General features: G+C 38.9%; 1 protein-coding gene across 4 annotated transcripts in view; it reads left to right on the forward strand.

Annotated features, from left to right (window-relative positions):
- The window catches only part of MYB (MYB proto-oncogene, transcription factor), a 37,781-nt gene that overhangs the window by 16,726 nt on the left and 2,310 nt on the right, over nt 1-18,745 (forward strand). For all 4 annotated transcript variants that reach the window (XM_019030209.4, XM_019030213.4, XM_019030210.4 and 1 more), the window contains 5 exons: nt 843-985; nt 2,019-2,133; nt 2,224-2,349; nt 3,576-3,686; nt 5,158-5,265. In XM_019030209.4, coding sequence (XP_018885754.1) covers nt 843-985; nt 2,019-2,133; nt 2,224-2,349; nt 3,576-3,686; nt 5,158-5,265 — 603 coding nt within the window. The remainder of the gene's footprint in view (nt 1-842; nt 986-2,018; nt 2,134-2,223; nt 2,350-3,575; nt 3,687-5,157; nt 5,266-18,745) is intronic.

Genomic DNA, 18,745 nt, shown 5'->3' on the forward strand with positions numbered 1-18,745 from the left:
ATCTGTTGAATTTGTTTTAAGAACAGATTTAGGTATGATATAGGTATATACATTTGGGAAACACTGAATCAAACAAAGTTACAAGTAGGTTTCTTAGCTGGGCATAGTGGCATGGGCCTGTAGTCCTAGCTACTGGTGAAGCTAAGGCAAGAGGATCGCTTAAGCACAGGAGTTCAAGTTCAGCCTGGTGAACATAGCGAGACCCCATTTCTTTAAAAACTTTTTTTTTTAACTGCAGGCCTTCTCAGAGTTATTAATATGCCGTTGTGCCTTGTGAATTTCCAGGAGGAGATTACGATATGTTGTGTTTCCCAAATTTATTTTACCTTGGAATTGTTTAAGGAACACCTAGTTTTTTCCCAGAACTTTAGTGTTCTGAGAGACACAGTTTATTATTCAAGAATTTTCCATATAATGTAAACCTTCTGTAATACTAATTTTGGTTCATAGATTATTAAAGAGAAAAAACAAAGTATGAAAGGAAACTATTAATTATTAACTATTATTTTCCCGAAAATCACTAAAGCTTTTTAAATGTTAATAAAGAACACATCTCATTCTCTTTAATGACAAGTGTCATTTATTGAGAGTATTTTCTCACAGTTTTGCAAGTTTTTCAGCAATGACCCTAAATTTTATTTCTTGGAAACTGCACCCAAATCCTGGGTGCTCAATTGAAATAAAACAATACCCTAGTCAATATAACATGCTTGTTAGCATCTTTATTATTTAATATAGTGGGTCAGTAAAACATTCTTGTTATCTAGGTGTGATTTTTAAATTGGGGAGAATAAAGAATTACCATCTAATCTAAGTATTTTTTTCTTTCTCTCCATATTTAGTTCTTAAACACTTCCAGTAACCATGAAAACTCAGACTTGGAAATGCCTTCTTTAACTTCCACCCCCCTCATTGGTCACAAATTGACTGTTACAACACCATTTCATAGAGACCAGACTGTGAAAACTCAAAAGGAAAATACTGTGTAAGTCTTTGGTTCAGGAATAAAATGATTTATCTTATTTACTTATATTTAATTAATGGAATATAGTTCCCAGATGTCTGATTCACTTGTATGTGCATAATTTTACTGACCATTTATATATAATCATGTCTATTCCCACATTGAATATATCTGTCCTGGGCATATTACAACCACCTACAGGTAGAAGATGGGAAGATAAACTAGATTCCTTTTGTAACTTACTCCAAAATTTCCTATATATGCACAAGTAGTTTTCATAAAACTTTTCCATTCAGTTTGTTTGTTCCCTCCATAAGGCCTTCTTATGAAAGCCAGATTTTCAACCTCCTTTCCTCTCTAATTGTAAGCTTCAGAATAAGAACGAGTATGGTTTCTTACCTAGTTTGTATTTTTATTTAATTTTATTTGTTTATTATTTATTTATTTTTAGTTTGTATTTTTTAATCTTATTTTTTCTTTTTGAATTTATGTGTAGATAGGACCTCTTCTGACATCCCCAGGAATATTATATGATTAGAAGCCAAGGGATGAGTAAGCAGTCATTTTTATTCAATAAAGCCTTAATCAATTCAGAGAAATGGTAGAGAAAGTGTGAATTATCAGAAACCTTGAAAAGAAATGCACTGTTATTTCGAGTACAAAAAGTAAATTTTAAAAGTTTAACGTGTTTTGTAGTATGGGCTCTGTTTTCATGAATAGGGAAACCTGATTTGTAAATGACATCAGGTCTTCTTGATGCTCATAGTCTTATACAGATCATAGGCACTACATGTGTCTTCAGAGCTGTTAAGGAAAGATGTTAAATCATTTAATGCTTTTAGTCTTCGAGGTATAATATTTGGAAATATTTGAAAATATGTGATATGCATATTCTCTTTTTCTTACCGAATAACGTGATTAATCAGCACACCCCAATTCCATATCCAGAACAGAGTTTATTGTATTCAGTGGAAAAATGTTAAATGTAACAGGTAAAGCCATGTAGGGACATTTATTCTTCTGTATTGAGCCACTGCTTGTTTTCTTTTTAAAGTTTTAGAACCCCAGCTATCAAAAGGTCAATCTTAGAAAGCTCTCCAAGAACTCCTACACCATTCAAACATGCACTTGCAGCTCAAGAAATTAAATACGGTCCCCTGAAGATGCTAGTAAGTTCTAGAAAAGTTTTTGGGTTTCATTGGTTTATTAGTCCCATCAGGAGTTCTCTCTGATGCAAAAATACCCACTCTTCCCTTTAGCCTCAGACACCCTCTCATCTAGTAGAAGATCTGCAGGATGTGATCAAACAGGAATCTGATGAATCTGGAATTGTTGCTGAGTTTCAAGAAAATGGACCACCCTTACTGAAGAAAATCAAACAAGAGGTAAACACGAAATCCTTTGGAAGCATCAAGCTGAGAATCCTGCCCCCTTTGTTCCTTGTGTGCAGCTTGATGTGTCTGCCATTGGCACTGTGCAACACCACCACTTTTCGTGCAAGATTTTCATACAAGGTGCAGCAAAAAAGTACTGCCAGACTGTAGGCATCATCAACCTTTCCTTTGGGAAGCCAAGCCACCTCTATCTACTTCATGTTTGGACAGAAAACATGCTAGAGAGTATCAAGAAAAGGGAGGGAAAGAGGTTTTTAATGTACTTTTAAACATTACTGATTATATAAAGTTGATATTTCATTTTTAGATGTGAAGAATTGGAATTTAAATTAAAATAATAGTATCTTTAATTAAGTGTATTAAAAAAAGGGAGGCCAGGCGCGGTGGCTCACGCCTGTAATCCCAGCACTTTGGGAGGCCGAGGTGGGCAGATCGCAAGGTCAGGAGATCGAGATCATCCTGGCTAACATGGTGAAACCCCGTATCTACTAAAAATACAAAAAAATTAGCTGGGTTTGGTGGCAGGCACCTGTAGTCCCAGCTACTCAGGAGTCTGAAGCAGGATTATGGTGTGAACCCGGGAGGCAGATCTTGCAGTGAGCCAAGATGGTACCACTGCACTCCAGCCTGGGCGACAGCAAGACTCCGTCTCAAAAAAAATAAAAATTAAAATTAAAAAAGGGAATCTAACCTGCAAGGATCAAAGTTTTAGCTTGTTGGCAACAGCTGTTTTCCAGCAGGTTAGATACAGTGCTTCTTGAATTTATTTTCATGTAAAGATAAGTATTTGGTTTTTTATAGCTAAAAATCTGATTTGATTATTTAGTAATGGAGAGTTTTACCAGAAGTGTGATTAAAAACCAGTCTTTTGTCACCAAAAGATCTTTTATGTCACCAAAATAAAATCCTTGACAGATACAACACTACTAGGTGTATCATTAAAATATATTCTTAATAGAATAAACACCTAGAATCAGAACATTGATTGAAAACATAGGAGCTTTACAGGGGCAGTAAATTTGGAGCTAGTCACATTTTAAATTTGCCATCAGTGTTTCTTTGTTGAATCCAGAAGATAGAGCAAATTGAGCTGATAGTGTAAGTTAGCAACATAGTTTTATAAAAGTATTTGAGGGACTGGCCAGAAATATACTCCTGACTGTACATGTTTCATAGGAAGTTCTAGAAACAACAAAGCACTTTCTATATGCTTTTAGGTGGAATCTCCAACTGATAAATCAGGAAACTTCTTCTGCTCACACCACTGGGAAGGGGACGGTCTGAATACCCAACTGTTCACGCAGACCTCGCCTGTGGCAGATGCACCGGTAAGTACGTGTGCACCAGCCCCCAAGTTGTTATGTGACACTGGTGCCTCACAAAATCCTGTGTGTGGCATAGGGCTGCTGCGGTTTCAGCACTCCCTCTTTAACGCATCTTATTTCTAAATGTTCTCCTGCACATGATTTTTAAAAAATGATTATTAATGTAGAGTATAAAGTTGAGATTTTTTCATGTATTAGAAACATTGCAGACTTTTTCATTATTTGTTTTCTCATTATTTGAGTGCCTTGGCCATTTAAAAAAACTCTGCTACATGGATATAAAAACTATGTTCATTTATATATTTTCCTTTATTTGTCTTCTGAATAATATTGTCTTCTTGCTAAGTTGTCTCTTGTTTGGTTTGTGTAGCATCTCATATGGTATCAACCACGTTGTCTATAGTAGATGCCCAGTATTGTACCCAATTGCTTTGGGTTACTACCACCATTTTTAAAGTTTATAATTTGTGAAGGGTTGTCCTTATGTCTTAAGGAAAATCAGAGCTAATAACAACTGCTAAGATTTATTTAGTAGGTACTAAGTGGTAAGTACTGCTCTAGGGGCTTTCGATGAATTGATTCAGTTAATTCTCACAATTATCCTGTAAGGTTGGTATCATTTTTATTCATTTTTATTTTTTTTGAGACGGAGTTTCGCTCTTGTTGCCCAGACTGGAGTGCAATGGCACGATTTCGGCTCACTGCAACCTCTGCCTCCCGGGTTCAAGCGATTCTCCTGCCTCAGTCTCCCGAGAAGCTGGGATTACAGGCCCCCGCCACCACGCCCGGCTAATTTTGAATTTTTAGTAGAGACGGGGTTTCTCCATGTTGGTCAGGCTGGTCTTGAACTCCTGACCTCAGGTGATCTACCCGCCTCGGCCTCCCAAAGTGCTGGGATTACAGGCGTGAGCCACCGTGCCCGACCAGGTGGGTATTATTATCATTTCTATTATGTCAACTGGAAAACAGAGGCACAAAGAGGCTTAGTCATTTGCTCAAGATTATATACCTAATAAGGGATGGTGCTGGGTTGGAACTCAGAAGGTCTTGTTCTAAATTCCCTACTTTTCATCATTTTTTGCCAATAATTTATAGCTCTAAAATATTGATAGTTCTGTACCAATATATGAAATAAAGTGTTCTCTCCCCAGAACTTAGTAAATCTTCTATTTTGAAAGGCATGTATTTATTAATTCATTTAGCAGATGTTTTTTGAGTGCCTAACACATGCCTAGAACTCTGGGATCCCAAAGGAGCTTTGTGTTGTGGTGATGTTTGCCACAATGGGATTAAGGTTCAGACATAGTTGATTTCTCCTTTTAGCTCATAGTGGGGAGAATTTCTGGCAGATAACTGCATTTTTTATGCTAATATGTATCATCTCATAGTAATCTACTCTCCACAGTGTTAGAAAAATGTTGGCTCTCATATTATCCAACCTCATTTAAATTTCAAATTATTCTCTTCCCTTTAGAATATTCTTACAAGCTCCGTTTTAATGGCACCAGCATCAGAAGATGAAGACAATGTTCTCAAAGCATTTACAGTACCTAAAAACAGGTCCCTGGCGAGCCCCTTGCAGGTAATTACTATTCCAACATTGGTATTTTAAAATTCATTCACTGAAAAACTGTCATCTTCGGTGGTGGTGGTGGTGGTGGTGGTGGTGGTGCTGGTGGTCTGTTTTTCGTTTTCAACATTTTAGACATAGGGGAGTAATGCTTTTATACAATTCTTGATGTCTAGAAAAATCCAATAATTCCTTTTTGCTACTCATATGAGACATGCTAGAAATTTTTATGAGTGCAGATTCCCCAAAGCATGATGAAATGAAACATTTCTTACTGTGACTGAGACTAAGATGTATTACACGTGTGTCACTATCTTCTTCTGCCCTCAAATGTTTTATAAAAATATATCAATATAGTTTACTTTATGTTCCAAATTTTTTATTTTGTATGCTGTATCCCTAGGCAACCAAAGCTCAGAGACTGTTCCAATTTTAAATGAAGTCTGAAATTAGTCAGACAGAAAATAATTGCAATGTATTTGACTGTCAGAATAAGAAAGTCAACTGTCAATGTTGTGAGGCCAATCTGAAGTTGACCATCTGCTGTCAGGTTTTAATATCAAAAGAGATTTCCCTTGTAACCCTAAAGTGGGTGTGTGTTGATGAAATATAACAAATTCCAAATTAATCCTGAGCCAAATGTAAATAAGAATGCAAATTTTGCTTCCCTAAATTATTTAAAGCAGTTTCTAACATTAAATAGCCCAATACCCAGCCACCTGCAGAGCCCTCTCCTCCATCCCCCTGTGCCATGCAGAGGGAAACTTCATAACCCTAGAGGAAGTGAAGAGCCTGGATTCAGAAGCTGAAAGTCATATTTCTTGCTGTAAGTTAAATGGCACGATCATAGGACAGCAGCCTTTGAGAGTCTGCCCATTACCTTAAAGGGATTTCCCATTCTTGTGATAGTTTCTCATTTCAAATTGTGAGAATCTGAAAACTTGCCCTGTTTAAGTATTTGTGATGCTTAGTTTTTCAGGGTTTTTTGTTGACGTTGCTTTGTTTTTTGAAACAGGGTCTTACCCTGTGGCCCAGGCTGGAGTGTAGTGGGGTGATCTCGGCTCACTGCAACCTCCGCCTCCCAGATTCAAGTGATTCTCATGCCTCAGCCTCCCAGTTAGCTGGAATTACAGGTGTGAGCCACCGGCAACCCAGCTGTTTTTTTGTATTTTTGGATAGAGACGAGGTTTTGCCATGTTGGCCAGGCAGGTCTCGAATTCCTGGTTTCAAGTGATCTGCCCACCTCGGCCTCCTACAGTGCTGGGATTACAGGTGTGAGCTACCGCACCTGGCCAGTGCGTAGTATTATTTTTAAATAAGGATTGCAAGCACATTTTGTTTAATTAAATCAGATTGCTTCCTTTCTGGCCTCTCTGACAGCAATTGTTTTGGTAAAATGGCTGTGGACTGGAGTGTGAGACAGGGAGTCGGTATTTATGGGGAATCTGGACAAGTTCCTGCGTCAGTGAGGCTGGAGTCGGCCCCGTGTGGAGAAGACTCAGAATACCACAAAGAGGCCAGACGCAGTGGCTCATGCCTGTAATCCCAGCACTTTGGGAGGCCAAGGCGGGTGGATAACTTGAGGTCAGGAGTTTGAGACCAGCCTGGCCAACACGGTGAAACCCCATCTCTACTAATCCCAGCTACTCAGGAGGCTGAGACAGGAGGATCGCTTGAACCCAGGAGGCAGAGGCTGCAGTGAGCCGAGATCGTGACACTGCACTCCAGCCTGGGTGACAGAATGAGACTCCATCTCAAAAAAAAGAATATCACAAAGAATTGGGAGATGAGGAAGAGAATGAACTCCATCCAGACATAAGAGGAACCCAGAAAGGGAGTTACAAAGATTTGAAGGCAAAGGGCAGCCATTTCAAAATTTTCCTGAGAGCTGTTCTTAGGTCCAGAAGAAAAGCTTTTGCTTTTTTTTTTTTTTTTTTATTCCCACCTAAGTTACTTGGCCCTTGGTTTCTAGAGAACAGAATTCAACTACTGCTATTAGTGTTTTAATTAAGTTAGATTAAGTTTTGCGTATATTTTCTAACCTAGTCTGGGGCCAACTTGTATTTGTAGTAGTATAGAAAAAGTCTGTTCTAAATTTCAAAAAGCCAACACATAAATATACTTGGGGACAATTACCATTACATAAGTTGAAACCCATAGTTCAGTATTGAACTTTATCAGTATATTTGTATTTTATTTAATGGAAATATTGGTTATCTTTGAAACTCAAAATTAAGTTATAGCTCTATTTTATTAATCTGTATTCTCCTGTCTATCAGTGAGTCATATTGGCACTTTATGGATTCTAACATCTGTACACTGAGATTAAGTTGTGTATGGTGAAGGTAATATTTGTCAATTCTATCAAACTGAATAATTGAGACTTGAAAGTTAATTTTAGAGTCAATACTCCTGTCTAAACCATGTAGTTTACTGGTTTACACTGACCAGATATATTTTAATAATCTGCTGTAAAGCCAGGCACAGTGGCTTATGCCTGTAATCACAACACTTTGGGAAGCCAAGACTGGAGGATAGCTGAGACCAGGAGTTTCAGACCAGCCTGGGCAACATAGAGAGACTCAGTCTCTATTTAAAAATAATTAGCTGGGCTGGGCGTGGTGGCTCACGCCTGTAATCCCAGCACTTTTGGAGGCCGAGATGGGCGGATCACGAGGTCAGGAGATCAAGACCATCCTGGCTAACATGGTGAAACCCCGTCTCTTCTAAAAATACAAAAAAATTAGCCGGGCGTAGTGGCGGGCACCTGTAGTCCCAGCTACTTGGGAGGCTGAGGCAGGAGAATGGCATGAACCCAGGAGGCGGAGCTTGCAGTGAGCTGAGATAGTGCCACTACACTCCAGCCTGGGTGACTGAGCGAGACTCCATCTCAAAAAAAAAAATAATAATAATAATAATAATAATTAGCTGGGTGTAGTGGTACATACCTGTAATCCTAGCTACTTGGGAGGCTAGGGCAGGAGGATCCCTTAAGCCCAGGAGTTCAAGGTTACGGTGAGCTATGATTATACCCCTGCACTCTAGCCTGGGAGACAAGACCAAGACCTTGTCTCTAAAAAAAATTTTTTAAGGCCAGCCGTGGTGGCTCACACCTGTCATCCCAGCACTTTGGGAGGCAGAGGCGGGTGGATCACAAGGTCAGGAGTTTGAGACCAACCTGGCCAACATGGTGAAACCCTGTCTTTACTAAAAATACAAAAAAATAGCCAGGCGTGGTGGTGCGCACATGTAATCCCAGCTACTTGGGAGGCTGTGGCAGGAGAATTGCTTGAACCCAGGAAGTGAAAGTTGCAGTGAGCCCAGATTGTGCCATTGAACTCCAGCCTAGGCAATAGAGTGAGACTCCATCTCAAACAAACAAAAATAATTTAATCTGCTATAATAGATACTAATTTATTTTAAGAAATACTTAGTGAATGTTGTTCTACATACTTGCCAATTGGGAGGAAAAAAGAAATATTCACTAAATGAATGAATGTTATACACCAAGTATCTCCTTCATTTTTATGTCATGGAGTTCTAGCTTCTGATACCACAGAAATATGTGATTTCTAAAATGTTTCAGACTATTGTGATAAGTATTGGAAAATGCATCAAGTGACTCTAAATATTTAAACATACATTGCCTATATTTCATATAATCCTGATTCAATAATATTTCTATAGATGTTTTTATGCAATTTGGTAATTTTGTTTGTTTAAAACACAGTGCTATTTCATATATTTCTATTGATAATTCAATTTGACCTAATTGGGCATATTTCTCACACATTATATTATTGAACATATTGCACATTTATTAAATGATATGTATTTTACTTAAGAGTACTTTATATAATCTATAATTTTTGTAATTTGTACCTATAATAAATCAAATATTAAGTGAGATTTTAGCCAAACCATCTAGACATTTTTGTCATAATGCTTTTATTAAAACAGTAAAATAGGAGTTTCAAAATATTTTAAAATTTGAACACTTCTAAAATGTAAAATGTTTGCAACTGGTGTAATGCAGTTGATCATCTGTCCCTCTAAACTGTCTAAATAACTTAGGTGCAAGAACAGTTTATTGAAGAACACAGGAACTGCGCAATTCTGTGTTTTATCATTTCAGTTTTAATCACCCCGGCTTGACTATGGCAATAACATTTTAGACAAGCAATTATTACTATTTTTGACGCCCATATACTGGGCCATTATGGTTTTGCTTCTAACATACATATAAATGCACATGCAATATGTATAAATTACGTTTGCTGTTTTAAAATTAGAAATGCCAAGAAGCTATGTGTTTGACATTTTATTATAAATTTTGTACACACATAGAAGTATGGAAAATATACTATGTTCTAGAGTCAACAATTGTTATCATTTTTGCCATATTTACCTCATCTCTTTTTTTTTTTTTTTTGAGATGGAATCTCATTCTGTCGCCCAGGCTGGGGTGCAGTGACGCGATCTCAGCTCACTGTAACCTCTGCCTCCCAGGTTCAAGCGATTCTCCTGCCTCAGTCCCCTGAGTAGCTGGGACTACAGACATCTGCCTGGCTAATTTTTGTATTTTTAGTAGAGATAGGGTTTCACCATGTTGGCTAGGCTGGTCTCGAACTGCTGACCTCAAGTGATCCGCCTGCCTCGGCCTCCCAAAGTGCTGGGATTATAGATGTGAGCCACCACGCCTGGCCTACCTCATCTCTTTTTTATGAAGTTTTTATTTTTATTTTTTAATTTTTTTTTTTTTTTTGAGACAGCGTCTCGTTCTGTCACCCAGGCTGGAGTGCAGTGGCACGATCTTGGCTCACTGCAACCTCCACCTCTTGGGTTCAGGTGATTCTTCTGCCTTAGCCTCTCGAGTAGCTGGGACTACAGGCACTTGTCACCATGCCGGCTAATTTTTGGTATTTTTAGTAGGGACGGGGTTTCACCGTGTTAGCCAGATCTCCTGACCTCATGATCGGCCCGCCTTGGCCTACCAAAGTGCTGGGATTACAGACATGAGCCACTGCACCCGGCCAGTTTTTTATTTTTTATTTTTTTGAGACAAGGCCTTGCTCTGTCACCCAGGCTGGAGTGCAGTGGCAAGATCATGGCTCACTGCAGCCTACCTCCTGGACTCAAGCAATCCTCCTACCTCAGCCTCCTGATTAGCTGGGACTATAGGCACATGCCACCATGCCCAGCTAGTTTTTTTTTTTTTTTTTAGAGATGGGGTCTCCCTGTGTTGTCCAGCCTGGCCTCAAACTCCTGGGCTCAAGCAATCCTTCTGCCTTGACCTCCCAAAGTGCTGGGATTACAGGCAGGAGCCACCCTGCCCAGCCTGAAGTATTTTAAAGTAAATTCCAACTAATATAACATTTTATTCTCATGTACTTCCAGATGTGTCTCTAAAAATAGACATTTTTATATATAACCTAATACCATCATTACATATTTAACAATAATTCTTTAATCTTCTCATTCTCAGGTATATTTAAATTTTCCCATTAATCCAAAAAAGAATCAAAATTGAAACAATTTCACACATTGCATTTGGTTAAGCCTCTTAAATCTCTTTTACTCTCTAGTCCAGTGCTGTCTAATAGAACTTCTACGGTGATGTGAAGGAAATATCTAATATGCTGCTATCCACTATGATAGCCAGTGGCTTTTGAGCACTTGAAATATGGCAAGTGCTGCTGAGGAGCAGAATTTTCAATTTGAATGAATTTAAGTTGCTTTAATTTAATGGCCACATTTCCTTACTCTCTTACTGGAATCAGCCATTTCCCCATGGTGCTCTGAATCCTCTTAGTGAGAAATGGTACATAGACACCAAAATCAGGGTGCTAAGTCTGTCCATTGTTATGTGGTTTGTCATTGAGATACAAATAATTTTTTTTGTTTTGTTTTGAGACAGTCTTACTCTGTCACCCAGGCTGCAGTGCAGTGGTACAATCTTGGCTTACTGCAACCTCCACCTCCTGGGTCCAAGCTATTCTCCTGCCTCAGTTTCCCAAGTAGTTGGGATTACAGGCACCCACCACCACACTCAGCTAATTTTCGTATTTTTAGTAGAGACATGGTTTCACCATGTTGGCCAGGCCAGGCTCAAACTCCCAACCTCAGGTGATCTGCCTGTCTCAGCCTCCCAAAGTGCTAGGATTACAGGCGTGAGCCGCCACACGCAGCCAAGACTCAGTGAATTTTAATAATCCAGAGCTCTCCATATATCCCCTAATCTATAATCTACAGTGCTTAAATAGAGGCTTTTATAAGCCATTATGTACACTCATGTTATGTTTGTTTTTTTAATTAGTCTTTTTCCAAAAGGAATTTGCAACAGCTACATAATCTTATAATTGTTATGTTTCTTTTATATTTTCACAGTTGTTTTAATTTTAAATTGTAAAAGCAAACAGGATATTCTTACAATAAAAATGTTCTGAGATGTTTTTCATATTTGTGTCTTTCATGTGGCTCAGAATATATGAGATTTTCATGTCATATCATTGTCAGTATTCAGCCTTTTCTCCGCATTGTGTGGGGTAGAGCATAGAGTCTAGAAGCTTATAAAATGGTCACAAATGAGGAAGTAGTGAAAACATTCAGCCTAGAAAGCACGCATTTGTGGTAGGAAAGGCACTGTGGAATGCTGCTGGATTCTGCCGTTCAGTAGTTACCCAAGAGAGACCGAGGCAGACGCATAGCTCCCTCCTCAGCAAGGAGAAAAGAGTTGCCTGCTTTCCTCAGCGTGCTTTCCATTTCCTTTGTTTTGAAATAAGCACATTATGCTAATCAACTTTTCTTAAGGTAGACATTTTTATTGGTAGATCAAAAACTGTGCTTTCAGTTATAAGCCTTCTGAACTTCTATATTTTTCTCTTAAATTATAATTTCCTTTTATTCCTATTTAAAACCCAAGTGTAAAAGATGTGTTCATAGGCTTTCTACTCACTCACTTTCCTCTTTTTCGTAACCACAGAATGACAGCCTTAAATTTTAATTTCCTGACTTGGCTTGCCCATGGCCTGACTTTTTTAAAACAAGGAGTTTAAGTTAAAGAAATTTCTCCAGCCATTATTATTTAAACACATTTACACAGTATCAAAGAATTTAAAAATATTGCTAGCAGCTGATACTCCCCTCAGCTTTCGGTTCAGTGTGTTTTAGATTGCTCCTATTTTGTTATTTGTCTATGAACTTTTATATTTTTCAAAAAAATAAGGCAAGCCCTTTTTGCCTGATAGGCACTGCTGAGCAGTATAATAAACAAGCATGGGGGCAACAGAACCTGGGTTCCAGGCTAGACTCCACCGTTTTCAAATGGCATGACTTTAATTCATCAAGTGAACACAATTAAGCAAACTATAAGTTTGGGACCATGGAATATCCTTCACTCATCACACAGGTTACTGTGAAGATCAAATGGATATAATATTGCTTTCAAGATGGCGGCACACTTGCCACTATACACAGGTGATATTATTAGGCAGAGGTGCCACATAGTCCCTGTCCTTGAAATGCAGGCAAGGAGCCCTCACCAAAGGCCAGGGTGGTTTTTTGTTTTTCGGGTTTTTGTTTGTTTTTTTCATTGTGGTATATTGTTTCCTCTGGCATGCTATTCCCTGTCCCACTCTTACAGAACTGTGTCAGTGGGTCACCAAAAGAGAGAGCTGATTCAACTGATTCCTTGAAATAAAGGTAGTCAGACCTCGCGGTATGATGGAGATGAAGCAACTGATTTACTGGTTTTCTCTATTTTTCTGCTGTTCGTGTTGTCATTTAAACAGACATGGAAACCGTCTGCACACGACAGAGATCTTTCCGAGCCTTTTTCATCTAGTGTGCTGTGCTGACCCGCTCCCCTGGATGCCTGCACACTCATTTGGTTCTCCCTTTTGGTCACTTTTTTCCACTTACCCTGGCAGAAATTCACGTGGCTGTCAGTAGTAATTCAGTGACCTGCTTTCAAAAAATGTTATAAATTAAGCAGCTTTTCTGTGTATAGCTTTTGGGTTGAACTGAGAAGGGCTAAGTGGAGGGAGAAGCTATGTTGAGCTCAGAGTCAGAATGCCCTGCCCCAGACATTTTGAGATGTGAATTTTTCATTTGTTTTGTTCGGTGACACTTAGAGAGAATAAACATTCTGAGATAAAAATCTTCCTTGGGCAGGCCAGCAAAGATAGAATTGCTTTAGAGCAATTTGGCACTGGTCTTAATGTTAATAGTTTGGAACTCATATGTGACTAAGGAAAAGGATATTGCAAAAAGTTGTGCCACCCTAGGCTATATGATATAAACTTAGAAAGTCTATCAACGTGAAAGGTGAAGAGACCTCTAGAGACATCAGGGACAAACTCCAAATTTGGGAAAGGTCCATCCACATTTGCAATTGTTAATTAGGCTTGGGAAGTGGAGTCATTGGTGGATGAGGCAACTTCCAGTCACCGTCTCGATTTTTATTTCCCTGACTTTTAAGATTATTTTCTATAGAAAATCAGTAGTGCTAAAGTTGGAGTCATTTAATTGATTTGTGCCAACCTACGGAAGCATTTACTCTCAAGAAAAGTTTGGTAACCATTAATCTTACCTTAGCAACATTTCAGTTTAAGCTTATCTCTGACTTTCCAGAGACAACTAAAGATTTCTACAGTCTCTCTTATAACTGATCCATTTTTTCAAAAGATGTCCCCTTGGGAAGGAATTCTCATTTTTAGAATTTTAGTCCAGAGGAAGTATTTTTTTTTTCAGATAGGTGAAATAGAATAAGCAGAAAATTCTTATTTTTTACTGTTTTAGATACCATTGATGCCTGCTTATTTTAAAACAAAACACAATAAAAACATGATACCATCTGATGAGTTGCTTTGGTTTTACTTTTTTTTTTTTTTTTTAGTTTATACAAGTTTCTTATTAGGTCAGCAAATTGTAAAACACATAATTTGCCAAGGCTTTTGAAGCCAGCAGATACTGGGTGAAGTTGCTGTATGAATATAATAATAAGAACCGTTTTTGTTCAGCTTGATGAAAAAACTATTCATGTTCTAAATGAAAATGTGAAGATCATCTAATTCTGACAGAAAACCACCTGTGGACATGGTCTTGTTTCTTTTTATTTCTTCTGTTTTCTACAAAGGATGGCAATATTTATTTAAAGTGCTTTAACAGGATATCCCAGTTAAAGCTTTGACAGACTGTTTATAGTTCACTTCTGCCCAGGGGCAATTAAAGGCACATTACAGGATAAGCGAGATGACTCCCCGGCCACAGGAGGAGGATGTGTGGGTAGGATTATTAATGTTGAAATGAATTATGATAGAGTGACATGTCTGCAAGAGCATCTTGGGTTAGTAACTTAACAAGAATTCATATGCAGAGACCCATAATTCTCAGCAGTTCTTTAGGGTAAATGAAACTAAAGTTTAGGGAGAGAGAACAAGGAGAATTTGCAAAGATATGTATGACAGTATTTAAAAATGTTCTTCCAGCACTAAGACATTAATCTTCCTTTGTCAAAATAATTCTTTCTGCATGAAAAGTTGGCATAGGGCTCCCAGGCTTCAGGTAAGATGGGAGAAAGGGAGCATTTCTTTTTTTTGTACCAAAGTACTCAATCTTCTGATCTTCCTTGACTTTCACGACATAGGCATATGTCTACTCTGACCAGTTTGTTTCATTTATTGTGGTAAGATGTGCTTGTCTTGTGCTTTCCTGGTGCAGAAAAGGAGCTGCCTCGCTCATGCTTGGTGGCCTTTTTGTTCCTACACGCAGTGGTTCTCGTTCATGGTGGCTACCACATCCTGGTGTTTGTCTATACTGGGAGAATCAGGCGTTCCAAGTCATCTTGGCTGCCCTAGCTCTGAGCTTCAGGGGATATATGACTCAGAAATGCTATGCTTTCTGGAATTTGGATATTTCATTTTTATTTGTTTCTTGGTAAATTCTCTTTTGACTTAGGAGAAGCTAACTATTTGGAAAGGTCTCTCAGAACTCTAATTACAAATATATGGTACCTTCTTTATATTGTTCTCATTTTTAAATACCTAGTCCTGGAGGAAGAGCTAAATATGAATACAGTGATGAGCTGTGTAGGGGATCTCACAGGAACACAGTCAGATTTCAAGTTGAAAATAGGTTCAGTTGATAATACTTAGTACTAGATTCTCCTGAATCGACTTTGGGAATTCTGAGTCAACCTAAGGACTGTATTACAAAGGATCAGACCTTGACTTTTAGGCCAGGTGTAGTGGCTCATGCCTGTAATCCCAGCACTTTGGGAAGCCGAGGCAACTGGATCACTTCAGTCCAGGAGGTTGAGACCAGCCTGTGCAACACAGCGAAACCCTGTCTCTACCAAAAATACAAAAATTAGCCAGGTGTAGTGTAGCACCTGCCTGTAGTCTGAGCTACTGAGGAGGCTGAGGTTGGAGAATCAACTTTAACCCCGGAGATGGAGGCTGCAGTGAGCTGTGATCGTGCCAGCCTGGGCAAGGAGCAAGACCCTCTCTCAAAAACAAAAACAAAAAAGACACAGAACTTGACTTTTAACAGGAGGCATAGTAATAGAAAGCATAAGATTGTTTTAAATGAGTTAAGATAATTTACACATTTAGAAAATTAATTCTGGCTGGTTGTAGTAGCTTATCCTTAATCCTAACACTATGAGAGGCCAAGGCAGGAAGATCACCTGAGGCCAGGAGTTTGAGACCAGCCTAGGCAACATAGCGAGACCCCCACTCTCTACAAAAAAATTTTTTTAAAAAACATAGCTGGGCATGGTGACACACTCCTGTAGTCCCAGCTACTCAGGAGGCTGAGGCGGGAGGCTCGCTTGAGCCCAGGAGTTTGAGGGAGCTGTGATCACGCCCCTGCACTCCAGCCTGGGCAACAGAATGAGGCCCTATATCTAAAAAAAGAAAAATAGACAAGAAAATTCTATATTGATTGAAGCCCAGCTAAATAGGAAAAAAAAATTCTAATAGGCCATTTTAAAGACTTTGGAAAAATTCATAGCTAGAGTAAAACAGCAGCAATCCTTTCTTTCCTGGTTCTCACATCTCCATTCTCACCTTCATTCCCCTTCCCCTCCATTCGTTTTGAGTATTTTTCTTTTCTATGTGTGTCTTTATGTAAATTTAAATTTACATACAAGATAGTATGATATTAAGATATTTCATTCTGCTTCCTGTTTTGTCACTTGTTCTTTAAGATCCAAGTCCTTGGCTCCATGTGCATCTAATCCTTGCCATAAGCCCTGCATCGTACTTCATATTCACCATATTGAACTATTCACCCTCAAGTAGTCACTATTAAATGTCACACTGTTGTAGCGACTACAAATGCAAGCTCAGTAACTGAAAAGATAACATTAAATTTTGTTTTTTAATTGGTTTCCTGTGTCAATTTCATGTTTTGGGAATTTGTATGGACAGATAGACACCAGAGAGATATGTGTATTTCACCTGCATGCTTGAGGCTAGAGAAACATGATTTATTCAGAACTATTTCAAATACTGTAACTAACCTGGTAATTTTGTTTAGGAAAACATTAAATTCGGAATAGAAGGCAATTCAGAATACCTGTCTGTTATCTTTGTCTTGTCATTTTTGAGATACTCAGTTCCTGGAAAATATTATGATAATCCATCTTGCTATGTAGTATTTCAAGTTATATGTTGAGCCTCTGAGCTTGCAGAGTGAACATTTCTATTCATAGACAGTGCTGTTGACATCAGTGGGGAGATGGCACAAGCTTTGTGCCCTAGGAAAGTTTAAAAGCTAGAACATTGCACTGCAAACCCTATGTCAGGAAACTTTGTTGCAGCGACTAGGCAAGGAAACCCTACCACTGTACCCATACCGTGTTTTAGTAGAATTATGTTTCTTTGCTAAGAAGTCTGGTGGCTCTCACACCCCATCTCAGCACTTTCCTGGATTCCAAGGCCCTGGTGCCCTGAGCACACAATTTCCCAGGTTCCTTTTATTGTTCCTGATAAGAACTCGAATTAGAGGCAGCGTCTGGTACTCACTAGGGGTGTGGTCCCATGGGTGACTTTCTTGCTCCATCATTTCTTACCCGGGTAACCTTGAGTATGGCGCCTAAATCCTCTCTTCCTTTCAAATTGCCTGGTCTGTAAAATGGATGCAGTGAATGGTAGCTATGCCACAGGTGTTTTGTGTGAGGATTAAATGAGAGGAGTTATATCAATAACACTTAGAGGCATGCGGGGCATATAGTGAGGGCTTGTTTTATATTGTCGTTTAACCCTTTCTTTCTCAGCCCTCCTCCCCTCCACATCCCCTCCCACTGGCAATGTACAAATTGCAGCTTCCTGCCTCTTTGCTGCTGTCTTGCTCCCTGGATGACATCCCTGCGTTTCCACCTCTCTCTCCCCTAATCTTAGCTGTTTTCACCCTTTCCCCACAGCATTGCCTTGACAGTTCCTCAGTGTCCCATCCCCTCTTCCCATGGGCAACACCACAAACCTGCGCACACGGCCTGTTATTATTCCTCCTGTTTCACCGGTGTCCATTCTGTCTCATAAAGGACACTGCAGGCTCTGAAGAGCTAAGGCCTTTCTTATTCTTTTGTCCCATGGAAAATAATCCCTTCAGATAGCAATACCAGGAATAGTGCCTTTTCTAACCCACTGGTTTCCTTTTGAGCTTACAGCCACCAAATCTTATATCTGTTTGTTTCTGTTCCCCTGTCTGCATTGACTGCTAGAGAGATCAGAGTCAAGCAGGAGGTTACATCTAGCTGGGGCACTGTGCTTTATGGCAGGTGTTTCGTGTGCAAATCTCATACCATCTTCATGTTACAGTTGTTCCTTAGTGTCCATGGGGGATTTGTTTCAGAACCCGCAAGGACACCAAAGTCCAGGGATGCTCAAGTCCCTGATATAAAATAGCATTGTGTTTGCATATAATCTACACACATCTTACCATATAATTTTTTTTATTATTTGTATACATTCATGGGGTACAAGTGTAATTTTGTTACATGGATATATTGCATAGTGGTCAAAGTCGAGGCTGTGAGTGTATTTATCGTTGGAATAATGTACATTGTACCCGTTCATTCCTGTATACTTTAAATCATCTCTAGATTACTTATAATAGCTAATACAATGTAAATGCTATGGAAATAGTTGTTATATTGTTAGGGGATAATGACAAGGAAAAAACCTATACATGTTCAATACACAGCAATTATTTTTTTCTGAATATTTTTGATCTGCCATTGATTGAATCTATGGATGTGGAACCCACAGATATGGAACCCACAGATGCAGAGGGCCAACTATGTTTATTTTTTCCAAATTTGTTTCCCTATTATGACTCTTCTTTATACACATTTTTAAACTCTGTTGTCTTGTATTTCTTTTCTAATCATCTTACATCCTTTTGGAAACCAAGTGGGGCATAAATAGTACATGTTTGCATTTGAGGCAACACAGAGGCATCGCAGGAGCTGGAGACAGCAAAGTTC

Source organism: Gorilla gorilla, chromosome 5, assembly GCF_029281585.2.
Source record: "Gorilla gorilla gorilla isolate KB3781 chromosome 5, NHGRI_mGorGor1-v2.1_pri, whole genome shotgun sequence".
NCBI classification, from domain to species: Eukaryota; Metazoa; Chordata; class Mammalia; order Primates; family Hominidae; genus Gorilla; species Gorilla gorilla.